The 12,343-nt window shown below is 44.9% G+C and overlaps 2 protein-coding genes across 2 annotated transcripts; both read left to right on the forward strand.

Moving 5' to 3' along the window:
* The first annotated feature begins 4,763 nt into the window (after nucleotides 1-4,763).
* Nucleotides 4,764-7,840, forward strand: LOC120683410. Its single transcript, XM_039965487.1, has 4 exons — nucleotides 4,764-5,144; nucleotides 6,031-6,931; nucleotides 7,003-7,364; nucleotides 7,468-7,840. Exons 1-4 carry the CDS (start codon nucleotides 4,962-4,964, stop codon nucleotides 7,489-7,491), a joined length of 1,470 nt encoding a protein of 489 aa, XP_039821421.1. The 5' UTR covers nucleotides 4,764-4,961; the 3' UTR covers nucleotides 7,492-7,840.
* Nucleotides 7,841-8,346: 506 nt separating this feature from the next.
* On the forward strand, nucleotides 8,347-11,313 carry LOC120682762 (L10-interacting MYB domain-containing protein-like). Its single transcript, XM_039964772.1, has 4 exons — nucleotides 8,347-8,582; nucleotides 9,895-10,209; nucleotides 10,286-10,358; nucleotides 10,483-11,313. The coding sequence occupies exons 2-4, from the start codon at nucleotides 9,901-9,903 to the stop codon at nucleotides 11,085-11,087; spliced, it is 987 nt and encodes a 328-aa protein (XP_039820706.1). The 5' UTR covers nucleotides 8,347-8,582; nucleotides 9,895-9,900; the 3' UTR covers nucleotides 11,088-11,313.
* Nucleotides 11,314-12,343: the final 1,030 nt, after the last annotated feature.

The following is a 12,343-nucleotide window of genomic DNA, read 5'->3' on the forward strand; positions in this document are numbered from 1 at the left end:
ATACTCATGGGCAATGATTTGATTGATGACTTGGTTGGGTGTAAGCTTGACCAAGTCTTCTTTTTGCAAGAGTGAGTTGATGATGTCGTAGTCGGGCTTGCGAAGGCTTCGGAGGATCTTGCGGTTAATATCCTCATCTTTGACTTGATTGAGACCTAAGGCATTAATTTCATTGACAAGAGTATTTAATCGTGAGTACATGTCATGAGCATTTTCATTTGGAAGTTGCTTAAAGCTACTAAGCTCATCGCCGAGAATATGATATTTTTGATTGGCAACATCCTTTGTGCCTTCATGATTCTCGACAATTTGCTTCCATAGCTTATGAGCATTTTCATTTGCAAAGACACGATTAAACACACTATCACATAGACAAGACAAAAGAATTGATTTTGCAATGGCATCATATTGTCTCTCGGCCTTATTCTCATTTTTCTTGCCTTCTTCGGTGACACGCCAAACATCAAGCCCCCGGGCTTGAAGATATGCTTGCATAAGCACCTTCCACCGTGGAAAACCCGTGCCATCGAAAAACGGAGCCCTATCGGTACTCATCCCTTCCCTGGACATGATACTCACTCGACGGTTAAGTCGACGGGTCTCCTACGAGCTTTCTCACAAATTTACCAATAGAATTGGCTAATCCTCGTAAGAGGTGTGAGACCAAGCTCTGATACCAATTGTAAGGATCACCGGGGTGTCCGACCCTAGAGGGGGAGGGGGTGAATAGGGTCGCTAATCGCTTTTTAACCTAGGGCTCAAACTACTTGCATAAGATAAACCTAACACGTCCTACGCATGCTAGTTATGACTAAGGTTTATCTATGCTACTCTCTACTTACCCCTAAAAAGACTTGCAACCTAGCTAATCCTAATCAAACTAACTAGGAAAGTAAAAGAATGCAAGGTAGAGTAAGTGCGGAAACGTAATGCGGTAAGTAAAGAGGTAAGTGCAAGAGAGATGCAAACTCCCGAGTAGACACGGTCATGTAACGTGGTTCGGCATAAACGCCTACGTCCACGGGACACCGAGGCTCTTCCGATCACCGTCTTGCACTACGCCACCAATGGCGATGCCGGCAAGCAAAGGCAAGTGCCCACAAGACACCGAGTCTCGTGCACCGCCACCGTCTCTCTCGGTCACCCGGCCGAAATCCACTACGGAGCTTCTCCACCAAGGAGGGGGCCTCCTCTTCCCCCGCACAAAGTGTCGTTGCCACTCCACACCAAGACGGAGGGTCACACGACGGATCACAAGTTGCTTGCCGCAGCAAGACTTCTCTCAAGGGAGCTCTCGCAAGAACTAATCCCTAAACAAGCACTAAGCACTCTCACAAGTGTGCTTAAGCCTATATAATGTACAATGAAGCTCTATGGTGGTTGGAGATGTTCTTGGGTGTGTTTGGGATGTTCAGCAACTCCAGCACACTTCAAATGGACGGGGTGAGGCATATATATAGGCCACCAAGTCTTGTAGCCGTTGCTCCAACGGTTAGCTGAAAATCTGCGTATCACCGGAAGAACCGATGCCTCTTGGTGGGGTAGTGTCGGTTCATCCGGTCACTCACAACATGAAGTAGCCGTTGAAGTCCTGACAGCTGACGCAGAGACCACCGGTTGAACCGATGCAATGCACCGATGCCTCACCGGTTCAATCCGGTGCTGAAAGAATCTTCTCCTGGACGCTGACGTCATTACACCGGTGGTATGCACCGATGCACCGTCGGTTGAACCGGTGCTGAAGAAACTTCTCCTGGGCACTTGACATCGTCTCTGGTACAAAGGACGGCCAATGCACCAATGCGCTATTTTGGACCGTCGGTTCAACCGGTGCCTATAGGCTGACTTGGCTTCGATTCCTTTCTGCACCAAGGTATTATGGCGTCGGTTCTTCCGACTACCACCGGATGCTCCGATGCCCTGGCGTCGGTTCTTCCGGTGCTCCTGAATCGAAGAGCTTTCAGGGCGCTACCCTGAGACCCGCGAGGGGCGGCTCCCCCTCGACCCCCGTCCGCTAACCGGGTAGCGGAACCCCCGTAGGGGGCGGCCCTTTGGGCCTAGCTACGCCTATCTTCTCTTTGTCATCACTTGAACCTAAAAGCCTGAATGGTCATCTTTAACAATCATATTAGTCCAAGTGTTGTGTTGTCATTCGATCACCAAAATCACTCGAAATGGCATCAATGGTGCCATGTTCGTTACACATACAAATACCATAGTCATAATCGTGCCTACAAATACAGTAGTCACTGATACACATTAATAATAGTTTAACGTAAGAATGGGAAGACCCCATTCTGGACTTCATTTGGTATTCGGCGATGGACATCACATTCAAACCTCGCACTCTAAGCAGTTCAGCCTTGTAGTCTTGCCAAGATTGCCCTGTCCACGCCGATGTTGTCTCCCATTTTTGAACTAACATAGTGTAAAAATGAGGGTCTTCCCATTCGTACACCCATCTCGTCTGTGTCTGCATACTGATGTCAGGTATGGGATAGTGAAAAGACTGCGAGGTATCGCTGTAGTACGAAGAAGAATACTGTGGACTGTCGTAGTCCGTCGGTCCAACCGTTCTCCTCGGCGATTCCGGTGCTCCATGATCGGGGTCCTAAGTAGCATGTGTGAACTGAGTCTCCCCTGCAATTAACCATATATAATAATTAGTACTCATAACCAGAAACAGGTGTGCATATATATGTGCAATGTATACCTGTGAAACGAATAGGAATACCACCACCACTACCACTACCACCACCACCAGCATCAGCACCGTCACTACCGTCACCAGCACCGGCGGAGCTGCTATCCCCAGTCTCCTGATACGGTGGACTACGCGCACCATCGCCATTATCAGTGGACGTGTCGCTATTCACTGATTTTGCTGATACTTTTCCTTTTTGTTTTTGACGCTTCGAGTCACCCTTCGTATGCCCCCTCTGGAATTTCCTCTTCCCTAGGTGAGTGTATGTGCTATCTTGAGTTCTTCCACTCGCATCAATAGACTTGTGGAACCACATGACTCCATTGCAGTATATCAAAAAGTTGATGACACTCATCCTCGTCGGCCCAGTACATGAATCACACATCAACGTGACGCCAAATAAGCGCCAGTCTTTCTGAAAATTTACGTACCTCGTCTTCAAGTCTCGCTCGTTCTGATCAAGGTACTTGCCATCAATATTCCGTCCAGTTGGTGATGCGATACCTTCACCTGCAAATATATGAAAATCATGAGATACAGAAATGTAAGCTCATAGGTCTCATACGAATGAAAGAAAACATACCCCACTTATGTGTCTCCCTGACCGCGCTGACAAAGTAAGGATTGTCAGCCTGTCTTCCAGGTACTCCCGCAAAATGGAAAAACTTTGACCAAGTTTTACCAATAGCTTCCTTTGCATTCCTATCCTTCTACATCCAGGAGCCTGTATCAATTCTTTGTTGGGTCATTCCTCTTCTCCCACCGGATGCCACGTTATAATCCTCCACCGCAGGACTCTCCCTCTGCGAAGTTGCCCTACGCAACATCCTCTGCAAAGGATTCCCCCTCGTCGAACCACTACCCCCTCCATGCTCGTATGCACCTCCTCTCTGTTCCAATCTCGTCGGTACTCTGCTTGCGCTCTCGATAGGTCCAAGGCACGCTGCAGTTGAGTCTCCTCATCTTCTTCTTCACCGGGATTGTTTCCCTCCGCTGCAGCCTTCTCCCATCTCAACCTCTCTCGAGCCCGTTCAGCAGTTGTCTTCCTAGCCTTCTCAATGTCACGCTGAAAATAATCCCGCACATCTGGTGGCACATCCCTGCAATGGACCACCTCCGCCCCGCGGTGAGCCAAATGTTGTTTCAATCTAGTCGCACCACCTCCTGCTTTCTGCGTATTACAATACTTGCATCGCCATCCGGGATAAAAATTTTCATCATGTTCTCATAAAACATCTTTATCTCTACCTGACATTGTCTATCTGCACAAATGGACAACAAAGACATATCAATCACATAAATCCTAAAAACATATATGCACCTTAATATTCAATTCTACCTAAATCCTAAATAAACCTAAATCAAATCAACCTAAATCCTTACGTCATACACTTAAATCTTATCTAAATCCTAAGTACACCTAGATCATACATCTAAATCCTAAAACAAATCATCTAATATTGTAAATCAACTCAAAAGAAAAAAAAACCTTCGGAAGGCTTACCGACGCGCCGGTCCGGCTTACCGCCTCTAGGGGTCGGCTTACTGTCGTTACCGGCCGGTTAACCGGTGCAGCCGGTTAGATCCGGGCGCCGGCCGGCTAACCGGTGCTACCGGCCGGCCAGCCACGATATCCGAGCGGCTATCCGGCGTTGAGCGCCGGTTGGGCGTCCTGGCGGCGGCTGGAGGGAGGAGGGGGAAATAGGGAGGGGGGCGCCGGTCTGAGGCTTGTGTGGGTGGGGGGGGGGGGGGGCGCCTTAAGTGTCGGTTACGGGCCGTTGGGCCTTAATGGGCCGATCGTTTTTTTTATTTAAATTCAAATGCCCGCAAAATATGGTAAATCAACGAATATTTCAAAAAAATTGACACCATTACATTCGTCGCAACTTGAAGTATTTTTAGAAATTTTTTGAGATTTTTCCATTTTTTTGAATTCAAATTTAAAATTTGAATTTGGGCCGGTTTCCAACCGACCGAAACCGAAACCGGTCCGGGCCGGTAACACTGGTAACCGCGGTAACCAACCGGTTCCGGCCGGTTTTTTTAAGCCTGCCCCGCTCCACTCCACCACATTTCCGCCCAACTACCCAAGAAACCCTATCAAAAAAAAAAAAAACTGCCCAAGAAACACCAGACTCCGGCCGTCTCGGCTTCCCAATCCCAGGTGAGGAGGAAACCAAAGTTCCCGCACATTTTCGCCTCCCGATCTTCCGCCATTGGCGAAGGATCGGAGCTTTCATCTCTTGGGTGGCCCGAGATGACGACGATTGAAGCGGTGAAGAGAGCGTCCGCGGAGGTCATGTTGAACGCCGCCAGGGAGGCGGCGGCGCGGATCCTCGCAGCTGAGCGGCGCGCCGCCGCGCTTGTGGGAGGGATGGCCGCTGCTAGGGATGACGCCGTCGCCGCACTTCTGCGCCTTAAGGCCATCTCCGACTCCAAGGTCGCCTTTCTTTGCCACCGTCGTGTTTAATTCCGACCTCCCCCCTTTCCGCCTTCGTCTCCTTTTCTTTCTCTGCTTGGATTCCGGATCGAAACGGTTTGCAATGTTGTTCTAGCCTTTCTACGGTTTGCAATGTTATGCTAGCCTTTCTGATGAAGTTGAAATATTTTTTTAGAGTTTGAAGTTGAAATTAATCAGTGTGCAACGCGGCATGCAGTGGCGTTGATTGTGTTCAGGAACGTCCTTGCTTGCTTGGATTGGGAGTGATTGTCTTGCCAATTCGTATTTGAGAGATGAGAAGTTGTGCAGTTCTATGATATTGAAATATGCAGCTACTTCAGTCAGTCAGGTTCCTGAATACTTGCGTAGGGGGATAATGTTGCTGCTTGTCTACTTTGATTTTGGCGACTCCTTGAGCAGAGGGGATGCCTACGAACTTGTGATAACCTGTAGTTATTTTTTTTCATTGGATTCCAATGGTCTCTAACAATCGATTTCTTCCAAATGGCTGTCAAATTTGAATCAAGTTACACTGACTCAATGAGCACTGTCAGAAATTTGCACTGCACCTTTCACTTTCTGTCAAGGCAATTAAGATTTAGTTATTTTGAGATGACTTAGTTAGTTTTGATGATGGAGTTTGGCGTGAAATGGGCAAGCTGTGCTCTTAACTATAATAATTTAAACAAGTCATGATTACCTTTTCTGATAGGACCTTAATATTTAATATGTAATGGATAACAGCGCTTAACTTCTACCAGTCATTCTGCACTTTCTTCCTGTATCTGTGCCCCTATAAACTTCTCCTAAATTATTGCATTATAATATGATAAAGTGATTTCTGTCTCACTTTGTCTGATTTCCAAATATGTTTGTGTGTGTGCAGATCAAAGAAGCAAAATTGCAATCTTCGGCTCACATTAAAAGGATTGAAGAACTTGAGATGCAGCTGCATAGTGCCCAAAGTACTGTACTCTCACTTGAAGGAGAGCTGGAGAAAGCAAAAAATGAGTTGAACCAGACAAAAATTCAAGCTAAAGAAAACAGAATCAGATGCTCCGACCCTGAGAAAACTGATGATAGCGAGATGAGCAGTCATCTTTCTAAGATCTGCATGAGAGATAGAAGTAAATCTCCAGTAAGTTCTGAAATTTATTGTATTCCAAGAAATTTAAAGGAGGATGAAAATGTGGGGAAAATGGAGGACCTGCACAATTGCAATCATTATCTTGCATTGTCTAGGGCAATTACACATAAGGAAGCCATATGCTATTGCAGTAGAGGTGCCAGAAATACTAGTTCACGTAAACAGCATGTTCGAAGTGTAGAGACACCCTTGGGACGAAGTGGTCGGAATGCTGGTCAAGTGAAAAATCTTTCGATCAGTGGAAAGAAAGTAATTGCTAAAAAATTTTGCTGCCTGGAGGCAGAGGTACTCCAAACTGGAAATCTAAGATACTGCAAGCGTAGGAGGAGCAAAAGAAGTGGGTCTATATATAAGCATACTGCAAATAAGGTGCAAAGGAAAACAGAAAATGAAGCATCCAACACTTCTGATGGTAATGGATGTATGCTGCTACTTCAGGCCCTTGAACATGATCTTTCTCCTTCAAAGATATTTGATAGACATGGTGAAAATCATGTTGGGCAACATGTTACTGAAGCCACGAAGTATCTGACTGACCCAATGCAGGGTCCGTTTGATTCTGATAATAGGTCTATGCAGACCGTGGAACCAATGAAAAACAGCACTGAAGAACCAATGAAAAACAGCACTGAAGATGAAGGTACTATTCTAAAACACTCAATTCTCATCCGGATATATTATCATCATTTAAACATGATTATCTTGTTACAGTTAACATGAAAGAAGACCTCTCAGAGTGCAGAACACAAGAGATTACTACATCAGATAAGAAAGAAGATACGAGCCAACATATTTGCAACTTGGATTTAGACAAATTTGGTGTAGCTCCTATTGTCAGCTCCTCAACCAATGAAGAAAATGCAACCATATCCTCTATCAGTTCCAATCGAACTGCATGCATGTACACATTCAACCGTAGGAAGCGAAAGAGCAAGCGCATTGAGAATAGTACTGATGATTCTGTCACTGACAAGATTCTCCATCATATGGGTCCAGTAGAGGAACACAAATCTCAAGTGATCTTGACAGACTCACCACAAAGTAACAGGCGTCTGCTTGAGGTCGCTAGTCAGGTGCGTGGCTTTGCTTTGTTTACCTATATTGATATGCGATTGCTGTAGAAGTTCAGGCCATTACATTATTTTGAAGCAAAATCTTCTCTCTCTGGTTTTGCAGCTCATTTCATTGTCCGAGAAGTGAGAAAATTGAGCTGCAGAGAATGGGTGCCAAGAATCGTGGATTCAATCCCTGGGGGGGGGGGAGGCCATTTCTCCAAATGTCCCAAATGATCTGTTAAGTAGGGACAGGTCATCTGGTGGAAATGCAGAAATTTGAAGCGCAAGATATGTCCACCATGTAGCTAGAAATTTCTTTGTGTGCATACATTACAAGTGCAAAGCATATGTGTCTCTCTTATCGAGAAGTGTAATGTCGCTATGAGTTTTAATGATTCTTCTTTCGCTGTCCAAAGAAAATAGAAATTGTGAAATATAGAGCTCACTCGAGAAGTGAACTAGGAAATGACGAATGAGTGTGGTTTCTATGTGCATATCTCAAGCGTTCCGTTTGTATGAGGATTACTCCTCATCTCCAGAAGCTTGTTAACAATAGCATTCCGTTATCAAGCTGATGTGCAGTGATCCTTGGGTCGGACGGGTTCACCGTTAAAACTAAAATGACACGGATTGCCGCGAAGCGGGTTCAAGACCCACTCGAATGGTGGTGAACGTGATTGATCCCACGTGGTGTTCTTGTACCCTCGCTCACACGAGGGTCTCTTCCTCAGATACCTCACTTATGGTGGTAAAGAATCTTAATTTTTAATCTAGGTAATTTAAGAATCGGATCCTAAAAATGCCGAGTTCTAATCTTATTCAATTTTGAGTGGGTCAGCCTAGAACCACCCCTACTTATAAATTGTTAATCTATGCAATTTTGTACCCACACAAAAAAAATCTATAAATTTTATATGTAGACATGTATTTTAAATTAGATGGAGCACGATTAACGCAAGTCCTCCAGCAATTTTTACGACTTCCAGATTTCACCCCTCCTCTCTAATTTGGATTTTCGGTAGCAAAACCACGTTTGGCTGGGGACAAATCACGGGTACCAAACAGCCCGGCCTCCACGCCCAACAGGGGGGGAGGGGAAACCCTACGCGGCCCGGGGCAGCGATCGGGGACCGCAGCACGCGAGGCTTCGACGCCGTTGAGCTCGAGACGGCCGGCTCGCGGCCCGCCCACAGCGCCTCTGCCGCTTCTCCTGATTCCCGCGAGCTCGGCGCGGAGGTACCTAGATCCTTCCCTCACCGTTGCCTTGGGCCTTGGCCCTGCTCTTGCGGCCCCTCCCCTCCCGTTTAGGTAGCGTTCCAAGCGGGTTTGAATCCGCCGGGGTGGGTTCGAGCGGCCTCAATCCTGCGAGTCTCTGGTTTTGACGCGGCGTTGCTGATAGCGTTTGCTGCCGAGGCTGCGGCTCGCTCAATGCTGCTCGATGGTGTCGAATCGGTTCGGTGGTTGCTCGATGTGGTTCTGTTCGTTGTTATGTAACTTGGGTTCGATTAAATTCTTGTCGGGCTTATGAATAGGGCGTCTGTGCAAGTAGGTTTCTGTTTGTTGCTGATCAGTAGTAGCTGGAGCAAGATGTATTTGTCTCCAACTATCCACATGCATTTTCGCCTATGTTGCTTGAACTTGACTGTATTTGGTCTTGGGAGCCACTACCTCAGTGAGGCTAATCTTTCTAACAAAGCAGCAAATACTTATATCTTTTATAGTTTGGGTCATTGATGCAATCGTTTTCTGTTTTGAGAGCTCTCTCGCATTTCCTTTGATTTGTTTAGTAGCACTGTTTCTACACAGACTGTGAGCATAGTCGGGTCGAAATATCAGTGCACACCATGATTGAGTTTGTTCATAATTGCAGTAATCCCATTCGCTGTAGCAAACTAGTACGGGAAAAACTGTGCTACGGATTACTGAATGGATTTGTGCATTCTCAATGATTTCCAAATGGTAGTAGAATCAATGGCATGCTTGTTCGCCAATTGCTAAAGAAAACATTTTGGGTGGATGGTTGTGGCACACAAAACCAAGGAAATCTTACGTCCTGTTTAGGTTACTGTCCCATAGGATTATGTACATGATTCTAAGTGTATGTACTTAGTGGGTTCTGGGTGACATGTGAAAATAATTTTAAAAACCTTTTGATTGCTATATATATTGTTGTTCACTGGTCTCGATTCTAAATGGACACCGTGTGAAAAAGAAGCTGACATAGTGACGTGGCACTGTCATGCTTCATTCGTGCTCACCTTCAATAGAGATAAAATGCAGTCTTTTCTTTCTGTATTACTGAGTACTATTAGGTTCATGTAGATATTAGCTGAATAGCTGTCCTTGTACCTACAGAACTGGGTTACTTATTCCTATGAGAATGCAATGTAACTTACTATTGAGTCTGTAAAGAACATGTACCAAGTAGTATAGGTCTAGAGTACTTATCATATAGTAGGGTTAAGCGCAAAACATGAGGCATTATTAAATTTTAGTTTTAGGTTCCCTCTTCAGAGCAATACAATTTATGCTTTCTGGCCTGTTGCAGGGTTAAATGGCACACCGAGCAAGATGGATGATGAAGTATGAAAAGGGCCTTGTTGATATACTACATGAGAACAATAATTCACATTATCATACCCCAAATGGATGGAGAACAGAGGGGTGGAGGAAAATTGTTAAGGATTTCAACATGAGGTATCCAGAAGCAAAGTTTAGTAAAATGCAAATCCAGGAACATGAGACTCAATTGAAGAGAGATTACAAATTGATAAAATTGATCCTCCAGCGTGATGGTGTTTCATGGGACCAGGGTGCATTCATGATTGGAGCGACAGATGAAATCTGGGATGAGATAATTGAGGTGAGGATTTAACTCTTCTGCTCTATCATATAAGCAGCAAAGGTAGAATTTTAATATTCTTTTTTTAATTTGGCAGGATATGCCCAAGGCACGGAAGTTCCAAACTAAGAGCTTTCCACTGCTTGATTCGCTGGAGCTGTTATTTGATGGTATGCACCTCCCTCCTATCCCCGGATGCACACGTACATGCACGCCACCTCAACACAATAAAGACTAATGAGAAGAATTGCAGTGTTGCCCTTTGCTTTTCTGATATACATGCATCCGTCATAGGTCCTATTCCTGAAGGAGGACATATTTCACCTCAGAATATTGTTGGAAATGTTGATGAGGGAGTCAACAACATGAGCACAACCCCAGACATGTCTGGAAGGCCTAGTGGAACGATTAATGCAAACTTTGACGAGACATGGAACAATATCAGCCTACTTCAACGAACGGCATTAGGACCACAAGGTATAGATGATCTTGACGTTTTGCATAACCATCCTGAGGAGGTACTGGGACGACAACAGCATGGCGCAGAGGGAAGGAAAAGGAGAGCTGATGAACAGGCCCAGTCAAGTTCTTGCGGAGAGCCGCAGAGAGACAGGTGCAAGAAGCGAAAGGTTTCAGACATCCAGCAGATCATGGAGACCTATCTAAATTTCAGGATGAAGCAAGCTCGCGTGAAAGAACAGAAAGCAAAGGAAGCCGATCAGTTCACAATCTCGAGCTGCATCAAAGCAATGAACACCATGGCGGATGTGTCTGATGAAGTCAAGGTCTTAGCCTCCGATGTTTTCAAGGACACCGAGAACCGGGAGATCTTTCTCTCCTATGAACCCAGGCTGCGCACCTCGTGGCTGAAGCGGGAAGTTGGTAGGCTACTCCCGTGATAAGAGGGAAGTTGCAGTTCTCATTCAGTTTGTTATCTGTGTATCAGCTTTAAATTGACTTCTGGATGCAGATAATTATCTAAACCTTTAAACTTTAACGTGTTGCATGTACAGTCTCACTACTCTTCCAGAAGTGTTTCATGCACCCAGTCTCACTATGCTTCCAGAATGTAGCCATTCATGCTTAGTAATGTGCTTGTGCTTATGGCTTATAGTGCTTCCAAAATATTGATGGATCCATAGTATCTTTTTGTTGAAAATGCGACAGACTACGTAATGAGGATTGTTCTCCAATCATATTCAAAAGAAAAGAAGACCGTGTCATTATTTCTCAGAATGATGATCGATTATTGGCAGGGGTGAAAACTGAAAAGCACTCTGACACCATAACTAGGCCAATCTCATCATGCACGAGCTCGTTTGGTAGTTTCGGTTAGCCCATTATACCAGATAACAGATCGTGATAAACCTAATGATGGACTGCAATCTAATTCAGTGAGGCAAACCTAGAGATTGCACTTGGAAGGCTGATGGCAATGGCAATATTTCACTTCCTGTGTACAGCCAACTCATCAAGAACAGTATAATCTCTGATACAATGTCAATCTTTCAAGCCAACACTCTGATACAATGGTAATGCTGAAAACACGTTCAAATAACTGTGCCCAGCCTTGGGACCTCAAATAGCATGAAATCAACAAAGCAGAAATTCTCAGCAGTCAATAATCAAATCTGCAGAGCCAGAGCCATTTCAACATTCTAGTTCTGTCCAATATACATATCAAGTTCAGACCACCTTCACAAAAAAACACCAGATCATAATGGTCAGGTAGGGCAACCAATCCCCACAAATAAAATACACTCAGGGTGATGAAAGAACTAGACTATGGCAACACACGAGCACTCTTTAAGACGGCACACATTCACTATATTTTGAAGACAAACACTTCAAGTCAATACAAACTTAGCTAAGGCCGCTTAATCTCCAACCTCTTCTCCCTTCTCCAGTAAAACGAAGGGTTCATGACATTACCAAACTTAGCTTTGAAGTTCTGTAAACTAATTGTTCCTGAACAAATTCTAGGGCTTCCACATAATTGAACATACAGGTACACTAGGTTTGACAGTCAGTGAATACAAAAGATATCGTAAACAGGTCAAAGCAGGATCAGAAATTTATAATGCATACATGATGTTCAATAAGACTTATGATGTCCAATGCAAAATTTAATGCTGAATTTGAAGGACTCCTCACA

This window comes from Panicum virgatum, chromosome 7N, assembly GCF_016808335.1.
Source record: "Panicum virgatum strain AP13 chromosome 7N, P.virgatum_v5, whole genome shotgun sequence".
In the NCBI taxonomy this organism is placed as follows: Eukaryota; Viridiplantae; Streptophyta; class Magnoliopsida; order Poales; family Poaceae; genus Panicum; species Panicum virgatum.

Coding starts and splice junctions, on each gene's coding strand:
- LOC120682762 (XM_039964772.1), top strand. CDS start 9,901: ATGGCACACCGAGCAAGATGGATGATGAAGTATGAAAAGGGCCTTGTT. Junction 10,210..10,285: donor TCTGGGATGAGATAATTGAG/GTGAGGATTTAA, acceptor TTAATTTGGCAG/GATATGCCCAAGGCACGGAA. Junction 10,359..10,482: donor GCTGGAGCTGTTATTTGATG/GTATGCACCTCC, acceptor CATCCGTCATAG/GTCCTATTCCTGAAGGAGGA.
- LOC120683410 (XM_039965487.1), top strand. CDS start 4,962: ATGACGACGATTGAAGCGGTGAAGAGAGCGTCCGCGGAGGTCATGTTG. Junction 6,932..7,002: donor AAACAGCACTGAAGATGAAG/GTACTATTCTAA, acceptor ATCTTGTTACAG/TTAACATGAAAGAAGACCTC. Junction 7,365..7,467: donor TGCTTGAGGTCGCTAGTCAG/GTGCGTGGCTTT, acceptor CTGGTTTTGCAG/CTCATTTCATTGTCCGAGAA.